We start from the raw sequence: 22,658 nt of genomic DNA, 5'->3' as shown, positions 1-22,658 counted from the left end.
ACCAGGCACCTACACACCCACACAGGCCTAACAGTAACCCACGTCCCCCAGCGTCTACTGGAAGGGGTGGGCTCTCTGCGCTTGGGGACTCCAAGCTGTCAAACATGCAGAAATATCTTAATGCATGTCCGAGAGGGGCAGGATCTGTAGGGTTAGGGTTAGTGACACCTGTCAAACTCACTCATGTGACACAGGAACTTCTTTGTACAGGCAGACCTCCTTTGTCTCATCCTGGTTTTCTGTTTCAGTCTTATTTTTCTCAGTTTTTGGCTTGTCTCATGTCCTGGGGCCCTGAAGTCTTTGTGCTCCAGTAGTGCTGGACTCAGCATGCTGCCTGTGTCCATACACTGCTGCCTCAGCACTAATAAGGCAATAGAGTGATAGAGAGCGCGCCAGAGTTGTCTGCTTTCAACATCCCTACTCAACCATAGCCCCAGCTAACCCCCCACAGAGACATCATTAGCAAATCTATTGAGGATCCCATATTAGGGAAAACATTAAGGAGTCTAATTGTGGTTCTGAACTGGGACTCACTGGGTGTGTTAAGTTTTGTAACCACTCTAATGAGTAGCAGTGTTTCCTCCAATGGGTTTATTGCCCTACATTCCAATTTAAGCCATGTCACTGACCATTGGGGCATTTCCTAAAATAGCTCAACCCACATGTCTTACAAAGGAGAATGTTCAGAGGCCATGTGTTTAAAGATCATTTAAAACTATTAAAACTTGGCTCCTTTTTTACTATAACAGAGTTGGAGTTTTAGCATGAGCTCTCACAAAGATCAGACTGAATGCACATAAGTGACATACGGGATGTAAAATCAATAGATTATTTATAACACACAAGTTGGAAGTTGTTCTTTAATCTGTGATGGGTGTTTACAATGGACAGTGTGGGTGTAGTCTTTTGGCTAACTTGGAAGGTTTGTTTAAAAAGTAAAATGTATTCTATTAGTTTCTAGATCAATTTAGTACAAGCTTTTCAAAACAGCATAAATGGCCAAAATTACAAATATAATTGTCATGATTTTATGACCTAGGATGCTACTTTTATGTTGACTGTATGAACTTTCTTCTTTACTGGAAACCATCACAAACTATGATCACCTCTGTGTGGATGATTCATTTCTTGTCAATGTATCTGAGGGCTTTTCTGAAAGCAAACACTCCATAGTACTGTCACATGATAAAATGCACGGGATCCAAACGTATGATCACAATGTCCCCCTCTATTTTCAGCTGGCTTACTCACTCTGTGTGCTCACTTGTACATGAATATAAATTAGACTTGCACCAGCCAAGCTCAGAAATTGTCTGATTTTCACGTGATCGGCCATAACCTGCGATCGGCTGGTCAGTATGAAATTGACAGATTTTGAGCGCAGGTCAAATTCCTGCTGCGCTGCATAGCCAGACCCAGGGCCGGTTCCAGATAGTCATATATGAGGCGGCAATCAGGAATGTGAAGGGGGTCGTTCTGTGCCATATGTACCTCACACTGAGTACATGCACACCATGCAACTGTACAAAGTGAAAGTGAAATTTAAGGCGCTTTACTAATTACTCTAAGTCTCCCGCTGTTGTGCCCACTCTTGCCCCTCCCCCTAGAACTGGGCCCAGCCAGACCTATGATAATTATTGTATTTGAACAATGATTTTACCCTCTGTATGATGTATGATCAGTAATTCCAAAAATCACATAATGTACAATAATTTGACCCCTTCATTACATGACTAAATTAAAAAAATTCCAAACACAAATAGGACACGGATCCTTGGCATACTGCTGCACTTGTTTTTATTCATCCTGTCACGTGCCTCTCTACTTGTGAGGCAAGACCTTGATTTAGCCCAAAGCAGGAGAAGGTGTGAATGTGTAAATGGTGTTAATCTGGTCCATTCATGCAGGGGTTCATCCTGTGCTCCACATGTGTAGAGACACTTACTTTTTTCCAAGCTTCTTTTAGATTATTCAAAAGTAACACTGGGTTGCAGTGAGTAATATGTACAGTCTATTATAATGTGTTACTAAAGCAGATGGTCTGAGCCACATCAGAATAAAAACTGGGTGTGTATGATAATTTTCCTTCAAATATGATAATTTTCAGCTGCTGGTATGATATGGGACTCACTAAAAACCAGGCGTTTCAATCAATGCACCTGTTTTCATACAGAAAACCTGACACCTTTTTGCACACTTTTCTTCTATTTTTAAAATAAATGTTCTAATGGGAAAGTTACATTGCAATGTCTTGTGTGTCTGGAAAAATTAGATCGGAATCGGCCAAAATCGCCCGTCCAAGCACCCTGCAAATTGGAAATCGGGATCGTCCCAAAAAATTGTTATTGGTGCTAGTCTTATATGAATATGTGTGTGTTTGTGTGTGTGTGTGTGTGTGTGTGTGTGTGTGTGTGTGTGTGTGTGTGTGTGTGCGTGCGTGTGTGTGAGTGAGATATCCTGTACCAGGATACCACAGCACAACAGGGAAGCCTGATGGGTACCGGCTCCATGTAACAGGAGGAGATGACTGGACCATGTGGCCCTCAGTGTGGAGCTAAAAACAGCTTGACAGCTGTGTGTGAAGAGAGAGTAAATGAAACTGGAACAGCACCTGACCATAAGATCGATGGAGCTCTGAAACATTTCTTAGGGAGGTGAAAATTGGTTCCTGAATCGATCAAATTTATTAAAGATATTTATTTCAGTGTTTAGTAAAACTATTACATGTGTAGCAGTTTGGATTTTGGAATAAACCATTTATTTTTCCTTTTGAAATGTTGCTGCAAATGGTTCCTTATATTGATCAGTATCATTATTTGGGTGATTTATGTTTTAGTGAGATGTACATGGTATAACAAATGAAACTGATTATGTTTTAGTGTTTAATCCATGTTACACTGTTTTCATTTAGATGGATGAGCTGATATCTATTTTTCTCTCAGAGCCTTCAGTGATCAGACACTCATTAGATGTTTGACCGTAAGACCGTTTCTACTGACAGCAGAGGCATATGCCTTCTGGTTGTTCTTATCAATCAGTCTCATTTGCAAGTTGTATCTAAGTAGCTGCGTCGCCACTGGTTGGACTACATTCAAGACGAGTGTGTTTTTGTTTTGTTTTTTGTCATGGTGTGTGAGCCTAGTATCTATCATACAGTGACATTTTTGTTACTCATAAGCACATAAAATTGAAAATAAAAACCAAATAATGAAAATAAAATCATTAAATATATACCATAACATTAAGGTTAAAAAAAAAATTCAGAAGGAGTCAGGGATCAGGAAACTCAAAGTGGGTCAACCACGAGGCCAGTACAAAGAGCATTTTAGAATGAAAGATGGCTGATAATACAGCAACACCACAGAACCCCAGCCTTTATTAATAGTACAGTATTTGGTTTTGCATTGACAGTAATGGCTGACATTTTACCTCAACACAGATATAATTTACACTTCTTCTGACCTACCTAAATTTACTTCAATTTCTTATTTTCTAGTGTCATATCATATAAGAATTGAAGAATGTGGAGTTGATATAAAGTCTTAAGGTTGCTGTTCTGAATAAATTACTTATGGAATTATTTTTGTCAGTGAGTATTTAGATGGTGCTGTAATCATTTGTGGTTTAATTCAGTGAGAGGTGAGTTTCTTTCCCCCATAATCTAACCACTCTCTGCTCTTTCAGCTCTTTCTTAATCCTCCCAGTGCAAACTAAACTTACCCTGGTCATTTCCCTCCAACTCAAAAAAAACCCCCAAAAAACAAAAACCCCTCTCTTCACTGTCCTCTGTATCTGAGCTCCAGTACGATCACCCGCTCCCACTTCAGAGCTCAATTGGTCAATCCCCCTCCCTCCCCTTATTTTCTCTCTCTCACTCTCTCTCTCTCTCTCTCTCTCCTTACTTAAATACTTTTAGCATAAAGAGAGAGAGAAGGAGGGGAGGGAGAGGGGGATGGGAGATCCATGGGGGAGGGGAGCTGAGTGTTCACTCTGTTGTCACTGGCCAGAGAGAGAGAGAACGAGAGAGCGAGAGAGAGGGAGAGGGAGAGTGAGTAGAGTTGTGTCCCATATGTGTAAAAAGCATAGCAGTGCACACACGGGTCTGGTCCGCTCCAGGGATTATCCTTGCGCTTTCAGATCTGATGGAGGACATGCAGACATGAATAGGTAAGGCTGTCCGTGTTGTGTTGATCTGCTGTCATAGCCCGCTGCTCTCCCTGCTGTTTGACTTGGCTCCAGCGGCTGAAGTTGGAGGAGGACCGGAGCCCAGCCTGTCCTTTTTCAGCTCCTCTCCTCTCGCCCTCCTCTCTCTCTCTCTCTCTCTCTCTCTCTCTCTCCGACCACTGACCACGAGATATTTCCCTGTCCTCTCCTTTTACAGCCTTACACTGAACTGTGCGAGGACAGAGCCGTGTTTGTTTTGAGTGGAAGCTGTGGTTTTGCAGCTGTAGTGGAGTTACTTATTCTGGGCTGAGTGTTCAAAGTTGACTGTCAGTTAGAGAGCAGGGGGTCCTCGTCACACAGGCAGCGCTGGACATGAAGCCTGGTGGCGTCCAAAGTCAGCCTTGTGGTGATTGCGTAATTTCTCTTGCATATGAATGGTGCATGAGAGAATTCTGTTGATTATTTTTCTCAGAAAGTTAACACAGAGAGATTTTTAATGTGCAAAACCAGAAAAAAATCCACAAAATTAGAACGCTGGCAAGTTTAATGGTGTTTTGGCTTTTAGTTTAGATATTTTCTTATAGATTCTGATGTATATTTACTTATATGCTTTAACACTTGCATGTATAGTTATTGATTTTTAAATAGACAATATCAGTCTGTTTTATATTACTTATGTTTTATTTTCTTAGATATACCATATTATAAAAAAAAAAACTCAACTTCATCCAGTACTGACAAATGACACACAGAGCTGGAATGACGAAAAATGATTTTTTTAATCTTGTGGGTTGAGTTGCCTCATATCAGGATAACACAATAGAAACCAGAGGATTAAACTGAATTTAATCTGTGCATGATTATAATATTACAGTTACACTACAAACAGAACAAAGCTTTTATAGATTAAACATCAGTCAGTGAGTTGAATAATCATTTTGCTGCTTTTTACGGTGTTGCAGGCTTTCAGAGGTGTGTATTTTATTTGTTTATTCTTAATCTCTGATGCAGTTGGGCAGAAGTGTACGAACACCTAAAATGGCCTGAAAAGTCTAACTTTGTCATTGCACGAAACATTTTCTTCCTTTGCATTTTGCTTGTGCAGCTGTTTGGTCTCCTAAGAATGCAGTCTTTATTGCCCCAGTGCACAGAGCAGTGGTATGCATGAGTCTTTTTGTGAGGCAGATTTAGAAAGCCCTCTTTGGAGGCTGGACGCAGCTTCACAATCAGCTTAATGCCTGCCTATAATGAATACCCTTGTGTGCGTCAATTTGGCAGACTGTGTGTGTGCGCGTGAGTCAGTGTGTGTTTCCAAACTGTGTTTTTGTTACACTGATAAGGTTCTCAGGTTGGTCAGTAATTCTATCATTCTCTGGGTGAATTCTGCTCTGTGTGTGTGTTTAGGTTTGTGTTGCAGTGTATGTTTGTGTGAAGGGGTTAGTTGACATGTGAGTGTTTGCATGGATGTTGTGCAGCAGCCTGTAACTGCTTCACCTCTCTTTTTCTTTCAGGGCTGTTCTGTCGTCAGTGCAACCTCATGCCAGTGATGGAATACAGCTGGACGGACACTAACCTTAGCTGGCATTCACAAAACAGCATTCCTCCTTACTGAGACCAGCTCCACAGAATGCTGAGTCCTATTGTCCCCTATAGTGAGTACAAAGCACCTTTCTATCTCTCTTTCTCTCTCTCTTACCTATTGTATGTCACATCAAAAAAAGCTCCACTTGACTTGGCTGGACTTTGACTTGATCAATACATCCACTTTCCAAAAATAAGCAGCTTTGCGTACTGTGCTCTGCAGCTTGCTAACATGAGGGAAAATGTGCATGTAGCTGTCAAAATGTTCAGGCTTTCAGTGCAGAAACCTGACTTTTTCCTTGACGAGCTCTGTGGAAACGCTAAACCCTGGGCACTGGCCCTGTCTGAATGTTTCATCACTAGGCGGAAGGCGGAGAAGGGGGAAAGGAAGAGAGACTGAGGGAGGTTGAAGAGCTGATGGTTTAAGCAGCAGAAAGCCATCAGTTCTGCCAGTGTCATTTTACCAATACAGCTCAGGACTTACTACCACACATGCTGCCTCCCCCCTCTCCTTGCTTTCCCCCCCTCTCTCCCTTCAATGCTGACCTAATAACTGACGTGTCCAGTCTTGGCTCCCCCTCTCCTTCTCACCCACCCACCCACCCACCCACCAGGCTTCATTTTAGTGCAGCGCTCTACCTCTCCAAAACAGCATTGTTTGCCGGCCAGCATGGGGCTGCCTCCACGGCCTCGGCCTCAAGAGCCCCTTTTTCCCAGCTCTTTAACTCGCCTCAAAGGAGTATTATCGGCATGACAGTTACAAGAAAAGGGAGGAAAATCAAATAGAATGGCTCATTTAAAAAGTATTACTTTAATGGGTGCCAAAAATTTTAGATTTGAGTTGTTAATGTGCAAAAACTGGATTGCAGAGGCAGAGTGGTTTAAGAGTGTGGGTGTGTGAATTCAAGCAGCTTAATTAAAGTGCTGCCTGCAGATGTTGGACAGTTACCACGACACTCTGTTTGGTTTTTGTGAAGTCCACTCTGAAACAGACACTGTTTTCATTCAACTTCTCATCAGTGTATTTATGTAATTTTGGAGTTGCAGTGATTAGCCAACCTTGTAAAAAAACAACACTTGGCTTTATGTGTTTTGATGAAACTTGTCTCTTTGCTCATTAATACTTCCTCTACCAGAATGTGTTTTGGATGCACAATACAGAATATCTGCTGCTGAAGCTTTCTCTATAAGATTTAGTATTAGATGAAGCCATGAAGTAGTGAAGGGTTATAGAGTTGTTGTTTTCACTACCATTGCTGATGAAAATAATGGAATGAATTCAGACAGAAATTATAATCAATTAACATTTAGATTATATTAATGTTAGGTCACTTCATTCTAAAGACTCTGAAGTTCATAAAGGTGACACAGTACCGCTGACAGACAAAACAAAACAGGCTTATTACGCTGAATAATGATAAGGATTTGTCTCAATTTTTGGAAACATTTCTACACAAGTTAACAAAATGTGCAGCGTAAGCCTTATCATATTAGATATTTCATATGAACACGCTACATATTATAACTTAAAAAGCTGCAATATACTTTCCAAAATATGTCAAAAAACAATTGTGCTGTGGACACATCGTGCATACATTCTGGTGCAAAGGCCTGTTTGTCTGGTCGTTCCATCAGCTCCCTACACCCTGTTAGTCCACACTGACTGAACACACTCCCCACTGCTGAAGTGGACACCACATCCAAAAATGTCACAAACTACTGGTGGAATGGCTAGCATGCTTTCGAGCTGATAATTCTGCGTCACCGTCATGGGAATTTTCCAGTCCACCCCTTACTGGCCTTTGTGTGTGAACTGGTTTTATGATCATGGAGTACAATGCTGGTTTTCATCTGCTGTGTCCAGCAGCTTGGATGGTTTTTCATGTACAGAGTAGCTCTGTTCTGCACGGCTCAGATTGTTTCCGAACAGCCTGCTAGTGTGTGTGTGTGTATGTGTATGTGTGTATGTGGACAGAGGGATCGTATAGGTGAACACAGCAGTGTTAGGTACTCATGCTGTTTACTCTCAGACCAGTGACACACAAACACACCCCTGTGCTTGCTGGTGACACTGCAGCTCACTGTCTGTCAGTTAAAGACTTTAGTCATGATTTTGCAGAGTGCAAATTCAACTCTGAGGAACTTTGCATATATGCAGGACATGTGAAGACTCTCACTTCCATGTTGGAATTCCCTTTGTGGGAATTTCCACTTCCATATGCTACTTCTGACTCCTGCTGAAGGTATTTCTGCCTCTGCACATAGACAGGTCCCATGTTATGAAAGCACACGGTGACACATGGTTTAGATAGATTCACTCTCCCACATAATCACCTTGACTGTTAGTGTAGTTTCAATGATTCAGCCACACATTAAGCCACTGTGCGTGTTATTCTTCCTTGGTGTGTCCGGCCTCTGTCTTCATCTCCGGCCAGTCCAGAGGACTTCAAGCTGGGGCAAGCAGCCACGGCCGGACCTGAGGAGAAACCTGAGAGAGATTCCAGGGGCCATGGATACTCCTGGAGGGATTTGGTGCAAAGAATCTGTAATCTGCACTTCAAACACACTCTTAAATCAGTCCCAGGCCGCCAACCCAGGAGTGCCCTAACTCTTGTTGCTGGGGGCCCCCGCTGGTTCAGCGATACCTTTTCTTTTAAAACACCACACACACACACTAGACAACTACACAGAGAGTACAGGTCTGGCAGTTTTTATAGCTCTCCTCTGACTGACCCCTCTCTGTCTCCTTTCTCTCTCTGCCTGTGTTTTTATGTTTTGTACGAGTGTCTTTGTGAATGACTTGGCTAAGTCATGGAGCAGTTTGTATAGAAAAAAGAAGAAGTAGATCTATCCCGGGCCCCTGGAGAAGCAGACTGAAGGGCTGTATAGGCATCTATTCCTATTGTAGGCTGAGTGGTGCAGTGGAGGGGCCTGTGAGGCCCTTGAGTAAACACATAGCACGCTAAAGTGTGTGTGTGAATAAAAGCTTGGATCATTAGTGTAGGGTGTGAATGAGCTCTAATTAGCCCCCAGTGTGTATAGGTGTGTGTGTGTTTGTGTGAACGTGAATGTTTGCATGCGTCCATGTCCACAGAAAAAAAGGGAGGTTAGGGACCCAGGGCCATGAGAGTCCAGTGGCCCTGTGCTCTGTCTCTGAGGGTTCATCAGCTCATTAAGGAGATCTCCACTTCCATTAATGGTCCAATTAAGAAGCAGGGTGGTGAGGCTCATTTGGGTGGCAACACTTCACTGGATTCCTGAGGCAGCAGAATTCAGGCACAATGAGGCACAATGTCTTTCACACCAGCACAGCTAATTAGTGAACAACCACACTCAAGAAATAACTTAGTTTAATTGTTATATGCCATTAGGTGTTTGTAGTGCAGGTGTCATAAAATGCACTGGTACTGAAGAAACTGAGGCTGTTGAATATATTGAGCATTCTCTAATTTGTGTGTATACTAACAGAAAACAACAAATCTCAGTGCTGTCCATGTCCTGGGAGTCTAATCTCATAGGGGGCCTGAGGGATTTGGAAAGAAAGGAGGGAATGCAACACACTTGCTGGGAACGGAGGAAACTAAGGAGGTGGAGAAACTCAGAAAGAAGGAGATTGCTCGGTAAAGACTGAGATGAAGAGGGTGAGATAGAGCAGAGACTGGGCGAGTGAGACAGATGGAAAGGGTGATTGGTCATCACAGAGCCTTAGGACAGCTGTTCTTTGATATATTAGTGGACACAATGACCTAAAGCCAGCCTGCAGTCACAGAAAATAGGGACCCTGTTTTTTTTTTAAAGGGGGGGTAGATGAGCTCCTTCCATTTGTGGACGTGCGTTAGCAGGGACGGGGGATGGGGGAGTTGTTTCTAAAATTACGAGCATGAAGTGACGCATCCAGCAATTATTCCGGAGGCTTTCTAGTTTTGGAGAGTGCTGAGAAAAGAGCTATAAAATAAGTGCACAATCAGATGGGATTTGCTTTTTGCTGCACTATAATTAGCAATTCTAAACATGTTTGCCAATTAATCAATGTTTAACAAATGCCATCAAGTAGTTTGGCAAGTGCACCACTCCATCTCCACTGAAAAACAACTTTTAATGACACTCAGAATGTTTGCCTTTGATTAACTGGGAGTTTGCCACAGAGAGGCTTGTTCTATTCTATTTATCAATTTTGTTTTTAATAATAAAACTCATTTATCATACATTCACATTATTACAGGCAAGGACAGTTTAATTTTATCACTCTGTTCTCTGCATATCAACAAAATACACAGTATAGCGCTGTCATATTGTCCTTCACTTCTAATAAAACCATATTAGCTGCACGCAGTGACAAAAGCTAGCCTGACAGCAGGCCTGAAACATTCCCAAAGGGCGATGAAACAAAAAATAGTAAGTCAAACTGTCATTCTGATACATGGAAGAGTACAGATAGCTTTATCCACAGAAAGAGGAAGGCACAAAGAGAGACACACAGAGGACATCCCTCAATGCCACTGCAGGAGAGGACTCCTTCCTCTTGGGACGAGGCCGGTGAGGCGTGTTTGAAAAGAGCTGCGTCTGCTGGCGCTCTGGGCAGCAGGTGTGAAAACTCACCCGCCATGGCTCCCGCACTCTTCTGTTATTACATCTTTTTAGGGCCATGAAAGAGGGAGCAGATGAGCCGGAGGGAGCAATAGGGAGAGTAGGAGTGTGGGATTTTGTTTCTCTTGATTGATAGCAGCCCTGTGACTAACACATAGATTTATAATAATATTAGCGAGCAATGCCCAATTATGCATGGCTGATAAATTGTGATCCATGTCGCCCGGTGTTTGAATTACCTCCATCTAAAGGCAGTTTGGGAAGGGTCTCAAGGACTGACCTTGCATTTCCTTTGACAACTTTTTGGCAGTGCCCCCACAATAACACCCACTGTTCAGGTTGTGTGGTGTAATATTACCTGTATTATGTGACGTTCTTTCTAAACATGAGTCTAGTACAACACACGTAATCCATGATATATGTTCGGAATTCATCACCACTTTTCTCAGTACAACCCTGATGTACAAGACCTGATAAAATGTGTATTTCATACCAGAGTGAGAGAACGTCCACAGACAATTTTCCACTGTCTCCACCTGCCATGCGGTGAAATGTGGCCGGCCTCTCAGATTGGTGTTTTTATGACAGACCAGGTAGTATGCAGCGGCAGGACAGCTGCAGCCTAGTGAGAATGTCCTGCCTGATATTAGTGTCATAAATCACAGTGAACTTGAGAACAGAGGACTTAAGAGGCTTCAGGACTAGATGACAAATCAAGATAACAAACTCTTATAAATAACAGATTCCAAGTGGTTTGTAGAGAAAACTCACAGCATATTTTTGAAGACTATACTTTTTATGAAAATGCACAGTAGGCTTTAAAGACTCTTAATGAAAGAGATAATTTGTTCTACATATTTATGTCCAGGAAGCACGAAGTTCATCCAATAACTCATTGATCAGGTTGTGCTTGCTGAATGCATAACAACTGATGCAGTCATCAGAGCATCAACTTTGTGATTTATCAGCACAAATATAGTGTCTGTCACACTCTGTCCTTCGAGCTACTTTCTGCCTGTCATTCTCTGGTGCAGCTATGTGCCTTGTGTTGTAACAGGGTTGCATTTCAAGGTTTTATTCTTGAAAGTGTTTGTTCTTTGAGCTGTTGTGTAAATTAAATTCTTGACAGACTGCCACAACAACTGCAGCTGCATTCTCAAAAGAATTGGACTCTGCCCTTTATTTTCAACTTTTGTTTAGAGAGTTTCTTACAAGAATAACAATAGTTTTCCACATATTATTGTTGGTGGACAGACAAATAACCATTTAGGAGTAGAAATTGTGAACATTCATGTGCAAAATCACATCACTGTAGGTTTCAGAACCACTGCATTCTACCCAAGCACGGTTCTGTGTGAAGGTGTGCAATATAGTGGAGGTGATGGTAGTTTACTCTAGTCAGTGTGTGTGGGGGTAGAGCTCAACCCTGAATAGATCCCTGATTGGATTGATCCACAGCGCTCTTGTTTACAAGCGGCCTCTTCACAATCGGCACAGTTTAATAGCACGCTGTCCCAGAAGGCTTGTTCCATCCGTGTCCGTTTTGTTCCTCGGGGCAGGGAAAACAAAAGTGCCGGAAAGGGAGAAAGAGAAAGGAACCTCATGGGAGCTGTGAATCGGTACTGGAGCCCTATGTCTCTGGGCTCGCTGCCAAGATAAGGTTTAACCTCACCCACTGATACCCCTTTTATAGGAAACCACAACACAGTCTAGAGTACTACCAGCCTTTATAGGCCCAAAGCTTCTTGAGTTTCAGCAGTAGTCAGCATGGAATTCAGTGACTTTGAAGACAGCGAACATGAGCATTTATTGGCAGATATCACAAATGACTCCAGCACTCCCAATGAGCCATACGGGTCTCATTTTAATTTAAGACCCTCCGCAAAGTAAATCTGATTTCAGCTACTGAGAGCCCTGACACTGTCTTCATCACGCACTCCTACAATAGGATGCAGCTCACACAGGTCCCTCAATAAATCCCAGGCTGACACAAAAGCTGTCGGTGGACTGCTGCTGAATAGATTAATAAGATTTCCATAATTAGACAGGCTCTTGACAATAGGATCCTTCAGGCTTTGTCTCAGGGCCAACTGGATTGTCCAAGAAGCGCACGTCTGCCGGACGGCCGTCTACCACAATGGCCGCACAGACAGTAAGGCGGTCAGCAGAAGAACATCTGTCTCTCCTGGGGCCGAGAGTACACACACACACACACACACACGCACACACACACACACACGCACGCACACACACCACACACACACACACACACACACACACACACACACATACCCACAATTACACACAGTTCCACTCGCATACACAGAAGGCCCTTATCAACCTCTTTGCAGCTAAATAAGACCATCGGTCAACAGAAATGCAGCTGCAGTCACATTTTTGCATATTCTAATTCAACAACACAGATTGAATGAATTTGAACCAAAATAACTGAATGTGAAGATTATTGCAGCAGAAAAAAAGTTGCCATGTAATAGTTTGATTCTCTGTATGTGTGCAAGAATCTAAGCCTTGAATTGAAAATTTTTCTTGATTTTAATTTCTCAAAATCCAAAGAAAAAGGTTTACCTACTGGAGAAAATGACAGACAGAATGCCAAAAGCAATGAAAATGATAGAACTATTATTATAAATTAATTCATTGTGCAAGTGGTCTCACTCTTACACCAAGCAAAATGATCTTGATCTGCTGGTTAAATCTAGGTTAGTATTAGCTGAATATCATTAAAACAAAATTAGATTAAATACATTAAAAAGATATAACTTTTCTAATGAAGAAATCTACAGGACATGATTGTATTTAGTTTTAGAAAAAACATGAGGAAAAAAATGTAGAACAAACATGACTTCTAATATAACAACAACAGTCGTATGGTGGCTCATAACTGATTTTAATCATTTAAGTGGCGCATGCAAAGAAAGAAACAAATATTTGTAGTTTTCATCATGAAGAAGGATCATGAAGTCCATTGAAGTTAATCTAATGATTGCACTACTAGCCTCAGTGTGTCCACATTGTCCTGATTTCCTACTTCTAATCTTAGCTTTCTTCCTGTCCCCCCAGTGAATTAATCTACATGATGGCTCTGATTTAAGCAGAAGTGTAGATTAGAGCTTGCTCAGTTTATTGTGGAGTGCTGCTGCTCTAAAAACCACAATCCAGCAGAAGGCGAGATCTAATTGCTATGCTGCCACCCTGCTGTGTTCATCAGAGCTGAGTGATGGCCTATCACTCATACAACTTACTGTGCACACACAGAAAGAATTATAGAGTTTAATGCACTTTTCAAAGACTTGTAGAAAGTAATTACTCTCAGATTTGAACACTTGAACATTAACAGTGAACTGGTTCTTTCAGAACGGGCAGCTGGCCATTACGGTGGTCAGGGGGGTAGTGTGAGAGAAGTCCATTCTGTGCTGGTGCCGCTCTGATGATGGAGTGGACAGCAGTTAGGCCGCCTCACTGAGTCCTCTAATGTCCGCTCCAGTCCGCTTAGAGAGGACGAAGCGCCTGCTGTCCACTCTTTCCCCGCCCTCCATGCCTCCCTCCCTCCCTCCTTGCTGCAGGTTTTATGAGCTCCCCTGGGCTCTCATCCATCTCTGTCACACACAGGCCCCATTATTGGGGCTGCTCACAAACTGGTTGGGCTGCAGATGGGAAGGGCCTGCAGGACATATATGGTTTCTGCAGCCTGGACAAAGACCTTCAAGTCAGACCAGAAAAATATCTGGTCATCTGGGTGTGGACAAGCCAATGTCTTCAACATGTTAGAAGAGGAGTGTGAGAATGTACTTGTGTATCTTGCTGCAGTGGGTGTGTGGCTGCGTGGGTTGACTGAAGCTTAGGGAAGTACTTGAACTGGTTTGGCTATTGGGAACTTAAGGCAGTGGATTTGAATATGAAGGACATGATAATCCAACAGCCATCTGGTCTGCTGGTCTCATCTGACTGAATAAATAACGGGCGTAATCTGAAAACACACATGGGTAGGTTTGGAAAGAGGGTAAAGAAAGAGGCCAAAGTTTAGGAGCGCGCTAGAGAGCGGGAGAACAGCAGCAGCAGAATCATAGGCTGTGGATATTGAGATTTGATTTAAATGGCAATAATGCCTGGCTCCACAAACACACAGGCAGCTATGAATAATGAATCATCAGGCGTCCACTGAAAGGAAAGCAGAGAGGCCAGTAATGACGGCTTTTGCTATATTCCTTTTACCTCTCTGTTTTCTAGCTGGAGTAGTCCTCACCTCAGGGTAAATCATGACAGTTCAATAATGCCAAGCTATGTGTGGAATGTCAAGCTAATGCCTCACCAAGAAGTAGTGCTTATGAGTTGGAGGATTCAGAAAAAGTGTAAATACAATTGATGTTATATAGAAAAGCATCATAGCGATAGAACAAGAGTTGTTATTTGCAGGTTACACGATGCCAGTTAAATGTGTAACCAGAAAATAATGCAACTGCATGAGGGGCATGAAGGTAAAACAACTAAATCTCTGTTTCAGCTGCCCTCTCTCCTGTTCGCTCAGCGTTAGCTCAGTGCGTAGCAGCCATGATCAATCAGACCTGAACCAGTGCTGAAGTCAGCCAGAGAAACAGACATTCCACTTTCCCAATGTTCCATGGGAGACTGTGCTGATGAATAGCACACTATGCTGCAATTCCAAACCCAACCCCCCTCTTTCTTTCTCACTCTCTCCACACCACTGTCCACACACAACACACACAACACACACACACACCCCTTCCCCTCTCTCTCTGTCCAGCCGGCCAGTGGGCCTTTGGAGCTCTGGTGTACGGTGGGTGGGTGGTGGGTGGGGGTGCAGGGTGGAGAGAGAAGGCATTCAGAGCAACATGCACGGGGAGATAACAATAGCTCCTCTGGGAGACCTGCAGATGCTAGCAGTACAGGGAAAAGGAGTGGGATCGAATCGCTACTCTAACATATGCTGGAAAACTGCAAAACAACTCTTTCTTTCTTTCTTTCTTTCTTTCTTGCTTGTCACCTTTTGGGAAATTAAACACTCTTTGCTAACATGCAAGATGAAAAAAAATCTTTTCTAAGGGCGAGTTTACCTTTATCTAAATGTTACAAGTAGCAGTGGGATTTTCAGACTCATTGATGAATTTGATCTAATTAGATCTAATTCCAAGAACAGAGCACAGTAACAGATTAAGACTATGTGGTTTGTGTGCGTGCGCACACACACACACACACACACACACACACACATACACACACACACATACACATATGGGGCACAGCACAGTTTAAGTCTCTTGTTAAGATAAAAATGCATTGCTTTAACTTTAATTTCTGCATCATAAGCACCTACAAATCTTTAGCGAGGCAAAATTAAAATTGTTATCTCTATGTTTCTCCTGTCAGGCCTGTTAAAGATGCACTGGAACCCAGAGCATGCCCAGTCCCTCAGCCAGTGGCCTGAGCAGCACCTGGACGTATCCTCCACCACCTCCTCTCCGGCTCACAAGTCGGATTTCTACACTGGCCGCAGCCGTGGCTCCTACAACTACGCCTGGGCCAACGATGACATCTCAGCCCTCACAGCATCCAACTTGTTGAAGCGCTACGCTGAGAAGTACGCTGGCGTGCTGGACTCACCATATGACCGACCACCCGCTGTAGGCACTTACCCAGAGCCGGGTGCCTTTAGTGGACTAAATGGCCAGAAGACTGAACTGGAACCTTGGCCACTGACGCACAGCACTGATGCCTCCTACTCCCTGGTGGCACCTGGAGGCCACGAAAGCCTGTCAGGTTCCAAAGCTGTAGCCACATCTGCAGGCCCTCCAGGGGTTAGCAGTGTGTCCGTGGTGAACAGTAACCTCTCAGACTCTGGCTATAGTGGCAGCAGCTCTTGCAGTGGCTCCAGTGAGTACCCCTCTAGCTACAATGGCACCTATCTTTCCTCAGGGTACTGTCCTCAGCCCAGTACAGCACTTCCCCCCGCTTCCCTCCACACCCTGCAGTCCACCCCGACGCTGGTGCCCAGCTACAGCCCTACCACCCCTGTCTATAACTACCCTGCTAGCACATACCCTCCCCAAACCAGTCTTGCTCCAAGCTACAGCCACCCCTCTGCAACCTACCTGCCCTCTGGTCTGCCAACCCCCACTCCTATCCCCTCGAGGCCTGCAGTGGTAGGAGGCAGCTATAGCTACCAGAGCGCCAACCTTGGGACATCTGAGTCTGGAGGGACATTAAAAAGAAAAGCTTTTGAGATGAGTCTAGAAGAGGATGAGGGTGGGGATGGCTCTCATTACAGAAAATACAGCTATGACCCTTTGAAGACTGGGGGAAACTCACCCTACAGTGTGAATGACAAAACAGAGTGTCGAGGAAATGGCTTCAGCAGTACAGGCAGCACAGACACTCAAACTTTCAAGCCCAGTAAGCCTTCCTCTCAGCCCCTGGTGTCTCCTCAGTATGGGACAGCAGGGGAATACAGCCCCCCAGCTGGGCTCACAGGAGAGAACGGAGTAACAGAACAGAGCTTCACACAACAGCAGCACCGCTCCCAGGCCCACAAACGCCCTCCACTGTGCAGTCTGCCTGTTGAGACTCTGAAAAGCCCAGACCCTCGACTGTTGGACCTCGTCAATGGTGAGTTACTGGACTGCACCCCAGCACTGGGTTGGGGTGAGCTAGCAGGGCTTACCCATGTGAAAGCCGCCCTTGAGGAAGATGTGCTGTGGCCTGTGTTGAGGCCTAGTCCGGTGGTGCGGCCACCAAGAACCGTCCTGCTGTTTGGTCCTCGGGGAGGGGGTAAGACCACGATGACTCGATCTTTGACTTCACAGCTGGGGGCTTCCCTCTACCGACTGAGTGGAGCCACTTTGGCCTCTAAAGGGAAGGCTGAGGCAGAGCACATTCTTGGAGCTCTTTTGCAGGTGGCAGCGGCGCGGCAGCCCTCAGTGGTGTTGCTCAGCCAGGTAGAGGCCATGGAAGAGGAGGGCCTGAGGCAGATACTGCTGACCACCCTGGAGAAAGCCCAGGTGGGGACCACAGGTTTGGTGATTCTTGTTTGTGCCACAGGCAGGCCAGACCTTCTGCAAGATGCAGTCCATCGGAGCTTTGCCAAGCGTTATCATGTGGGCCTGCCAGATGTGGGAATGCGGAGGCAGGTGCTGCTGCAGGCGTTGGCACCACAGGGCTGGAGTATGAGTGAGAGGGAGCTGAACGCCGTGCTGCAGCGCACTGAGGGCTTCACCGTGTGGGAGCTGCTACAGCTCAGCCAGCAGGCGATCTCATCAGCATCATCCCCCTCTGGGGCCATTCATGGTCTGCCCACATCCTCCAAACCCCCCGCCTTCACAGACTTTGAGAATGCCTTCTGCAAGGTGCGCCCACACACTACCACAAAAGAACTGGACACTTGTATAGAGTGGAGCAAGATGTATAGCCACTGAGAGCAGCCAGGCACTGTACTTGGACTGCCCTACAACCCTGATATGGCAAGCCTTGGGAATGTTTTGTTGTTGTTTTGTAATTACCAATTATGCAGCCAAAAGAGCCAGAGAAACTCAACAATGCAGGAGAGCTGATATAGTTGTTTTACTGGCATTAGCATGCCATGGTGTGCTATTTTTGTTTTGCTATGAAAAATATCTGCAATATTTTATTTTTCCCAAAGAAAGAAAGATTAATAGGCCTTGTTGAGTCGAGTAGTGTATTAGATGTTTGGCCTATGGGAAAGTCAGAAAGCTATTTAGATCCTGATTAGCCCTGGTCCAGGACAAAATCAATTATTTGTTGCTAGGTGACGTGGTCCAAGATTATGGATAATCAGGGTTTGGAAAATCCCCCCTTTTACTGCTACTCTCAGGATCCTATTTATTGCCAGTTCACTTTCCTGTTATCCTAATGTTGATGTACTCATTGGATTTTCAATAATTGTTCAGTATGAAGGGCTTTGGATCTGCAACATTTCAGCAAATCACTGTTTTTGACCAAAAACATGTCAAACCAAATACATAGTCAGCAGTGCTGTCTCAAAACAGACTAGTCTCAAATGACAGTTAATGAATCCTTCGTAATAGCTTCTCACCAAAATAAAAACCTTTTCTGGAATCTTAACATGTGGCTGCCCTTCATATGAGTACAGTTATCTATATTCCCCCCGTACGGCAATAGACTTACTTTGACTAAAGGTACTACACTCAAACATTAAAAGGTAACAGGTAACGACTTTCTACATCCATTTGTTTTCACATTCCTCATTTACTGCAGTTTTCCTGAGAATCCCACTTAGAGAACAATTAACCACCTGCACCCCCAGCTTCTCCTACAGTGTGTCTGTTTTCTATATCATGTACTCCTTTTGTTTTCTTAGTGTGTAGTCTTGTTTGAAATGCTCAGGAAGAATTTCTTTACCTCAGAAATATGAAATAAAGAATGTATGTAATCTTAGGGTCTTAGTAGAGAGTGGCACGGAGCAAGATAAAGAGCGAGGAGAAACCTGACAGTCTCGTAATACCCACTGCAGCTGGGCTTTTACCTCGGAGGAGAAACTTGAATATGCTACAAAGAGTAACATTGAATGTAATTCAGGTATTTCAAAGGATATTTGATGCCATAAATCCATGTATTATTATATATGAATATATAAATACATTTTCTTTTCTGTTCTTTAACCCTTTATTTTCATTGTAGTTTATGGTGGAGTGATGATTGTCTTCAAGAAATGCTATGTAGAATACAGAAAATATTCCTTTTTTTGTTGGACAAACTGCTTTCAGATCTATGTTTCTGTGTGTTTACATACCCTGTATATGCATGTCTACTGTTTAGATGATCACAACAGCTGCAAAAATATTATTTTGAAATGTAAATATATCATGCACAATCACCCATGTGCACTCACAGTGAAGATCAGAGCACAAAAAGGACATCCACGAAGAGACCCTGCTGCAGAAACATGTCGTTATTAATAGCTTTCAGCAAATCCCAAATTTCACCTAATGTGTACATATTATGGATGAACTCAACATGCAGACAATCCAGAGAAAACCCTCCATTTTATTTCACCAGTTTTTCTGTTTTAACAAGCTGGAAAAACCTGGTCGCTGGTCTGCAGGTCCAGAGGTTGAACATATTTGACTGTTGCCATGGACCTGAGGACGTATACACAGAATGATGTAATATTTCCTACCACCCTTTCCTCCCTCTGTCTCTTTCCCTCCCTCATCATTCTTTTTCTCTTTTTTTCCCCTCTCCCCAATGCAATCTCATTAGATTGGATTGCCCCCTGGTCACAAGCCCCAGTGGCCATGTGGCGTTGTATCCTCTCCCCAACCCCCTTCTCCTTCCCCAGTACCGATTCCTCCGGAGTGGAAGTGGTCTGATTGATGTCCAGCAACCCTATATCACAGTGCAGCCTTCCCTCTCCAGCTGGTGGCTTCAGTCATGCCGTACAGCCAGATCAATCAGAGTGACCCCCGTTGTGCATACTGATCACTGTCTGAGAAACTGAAAACACATTTACAAATTACAGAACAACCTCCGCCTCAAGCGCTACACTCTAGATAAATACAAGTGATTATTCACGTATAATTACACAAATGAAATAATCATGATGACTTAGAGGTACAAACAGCGACAACATTTTGACTCGTTAATGTTCCTGGTATCCCCCTACAGTTTGTCCAACAAAACAAGCTTTTATTTTTTACATGTTTTGATCTGTTATTGCGGTAACTTTGTTCTTGGTTATTGTACATTTTCTGTAACCATTTCTACCTCATTTTTGCGGCATATTGTACATGAAAGTATTTATTTCATGTCTTTTTTGATGTCTGTTTTAAAAATGATAATAATGTTCTTGAACTGTATTGGTCTACCTCAGAAAAGACTGTATTTTAAGAGAAGAGTATCACACAATATTAAACAGAATTTGTCAGTATTGCACTGTGGTTACGTCTTTGTTTTCTCTGGCCATAATCAGGTGAAGTGGAGTGTTTTGACGCGTCGATTGGTACTTACTTTATGTTTTTCTGTGTGTTTCCTAGGGTTGACCCCAGTGTTAAGGTCAGCACAGTTACTTAAACTGATTACTGAAACGTTGACCGTATAAACACTCAGCGACTACTCCAAGAGGTTTTGGATTGTTGACACATAAATTCACACAGTAGCTTGTAGAGTCAGCACATCAAAGCTCAGAAAAACCAGTACTGATGTATTTATCTGTGTGTGTGTGGGGTGAACTATTAGGAAGATGGAGGATGTGTGTGTACTACAGATAAAAACAAAGACAGATCATGCTGTATGTGTCTACAACATTCTCTTAAGTTTTCAGGATTGTATGTGCGTATGTTGTTATGTGTGTGTTGCAGCCTCCAGAACAGCAACAGAAGCAGTGCGAGCACACCCCTGAGGCTTCAGGCCCAGCACCAGAGCACAGAGGTCCTTCATCCCTGTCACTGTCTGTAAACAACAGCTCGTCCCAGCGGCCTGCCCTACGCTATTTCTGGCCTTTCCTGACATCTTTCAAAGACTCAAAACTTACTAAAAGAAGAAGTAAATCTGAGCAACTCTCTCTGCAAATAAGGGAAAGTTTGGGGGAAACAGAAACCACAGCTCTTCAGTTATGGATAGCGGTGTCAGAGTGGAGTTCGGAAACATCTGTGACTGAATCCCAGTAGAACAGCGGTGGTGCCGGTGTTGATGACAGAGTAATTAATTGTCTAATAATGATGCATAGCTGTTACAAACACAACCTTGTGCAGTGGCTGCCCTTCATCCTCTGATGAAGGATAATCGTTTCTGCAGCTGTTATAAAAATTATTTCCTACAGTATCTTTTGCTGTCACTCACTCAATAACAGAACAGCATAACCTTGCTAAAGGTAGAAGAGACCATGTGGAGATCTGACATTAGAAGAATGAACAGTTTGCTATTTACATTTCATATTATGGGTATGAAATATGGTACTCATATTAGTGTTTTCTTATTGCAACAAATATAATTTTACACTCCTTATTTAGATGTGCTTTCTATATTTGTAGGTAGAGTACACATTTACATAAAAATATCGCTGAGACAGACAGAAGGGATATTTCTAAGTTATACATTCTAATACTAATTCATTCATTTTGTATTTATTGAACCATATCTGAGTTATTCCTTCATTTTCCATCCAGTAAGTGACTGATTTCCAGTTCGTCCTTGCTGTCCTGAGTGATTCTTGTCCTCCAGGAAGTCAATCATTTTCTTCTCCCCGCTGATTGGAGGTAATTAGCCGAGGAGTGTTTGTAATTGGATAATAAAAGATGCTAATGAGCTGCTGTCCTATTTACTCATACTGTGCCACTGAATAGCTGCATGGAGTGTCACCACACTTTCTCCACTGCTCTGCAACTTCCGTAAAATGTAATAATGAAATGCAGCCCGTGATAATTAAATGATATATAAGTTCATTATCAAACCAATTATCTATATATACTTTGGAATAATAGGATTCATTAAATGTGTGCAACTACAATGGAAACAACAAATCTGTTAGCTACTTAACCATATGGATAATTCATCAAAGTTTTACTGAAATTGTATTATTTATTCAATTTAGTGACATTTTGTGGTAAAAGGTATAAATCCTCCTCATCAGACCATCAAAACACAAAAACAAAGCACAATATAAGTGTATATCTTACAAATATTCGCAAGTCAGCTCATATTTGTACAAAGATAGAGTTACCTTAAGGATGCCACACTGTAACAGTGCAAATTATAAAGTTTTTTTTTTTTTTCTCTTTTCAGAAAAACACTAAGGTGGGGTAACTTAAAGGAGTTCCCTCCTAAATCATGCCTATTATTCCTAAAGCAGATGACAGGCTCAGCTGTTATCGTATATTCTGTGAACAACCTTATAGACCTCAATCATGTCAGCTCTGTGTCCTATAAACTAAAGCAGTTAATTGTGGTTTTATCTTCTCATCAGACTTCCCTGGTTTAGTACCTCTTCTCTTAACCTTCTCATTTTTTCTAATATATTTACTTATCTCTGTATTGATTGTAATAGTTTTTTTTTTTTTTTTTTTTTTTTTTTTTTTACTCTGATCATGCTCACCCTCAGTACTTTCCTTTGCCTTGGCTAAAACCTGAAATTTATTTATGGTAACAACCTTCATAAAAAAAAAAAGGTCATTCTTTGAATCTCATTTCACACAGACACAAACCACCTCTCTACCTTTGCTGTGCTGCCGGCCCTTCGTTGTTCGGGCCTTGATACTGACAAGGTTGACATCAGAGGAGAGCTCTGACACAGGGTGAGTTAGGACTGCCAGCTGTTA

General features: G+C 42.9%; 1 protein-coding gene across 1 annotated transcript; it reads left to right on the top strand.

The window, feature by feature from the left end:
• The first annotated feature begins 4,032 nt into the window (after positions 1 to 4,032).
• fignl2 (fidgetin like 2) lies at positions 4,033 to 20,272 on the top strand. The gene is made up of 3 exons (XM_030139730.1): positions 4,033 to 4,167; positions 5,676 to 5,816; positions 15,739 to 20,272. The coding sequence occupies exons 2-3, from the start codon at positions 5,792 to 5,794 to the stop codon at positions 17,778 to 17,780; spliced, it is 2,067 nt and encodes a 688-aa protein (XP_029995590.1). The 5' UTR covers positions 4,033 to 4,167; positions 5,676 to 5,791; the 3' UTR covers positions 17,781 to 20,272.
• The last annotated feature ends 2,386 nt before the right edge of the window (positions 20,273 to 22,658 follow it).

Source organism: Sphaeramia orbicularis, chromosome 7 (assembly GCF_902148855.1).
Source record: "Sphaeramia orbicularis chromosome 7, fSphaOr1.1, whole genome shotgun sequence".
Lineage (NCBI taxonomy): Eukaryota > Metazoa > Chordata > Actinopteri > Kurtiformes > Apogonidae > Sphaeramia > Sphaeramia orbicularis.
Note: the sequence above shows the minus strand (reverse complement) of the source record. Positions and strands in the feature narration are given on the sequence as shown.

Excerpts from the sequence above, each read along its gene's own strand:
- fignl2 (XM_030139730.1), top strand. The coding sequence starts at position 5,792 with ATGCTGAGTCCTATTGTCCCCTATA. Across the intron at positions 5,817-15,738 it reads GAGTCCTATTGTCCCCTATA|GCCTGTTAAAGATGCACTGG; the intron begins GTGAGTACAAAG and ends TTCTCCTGTCAG.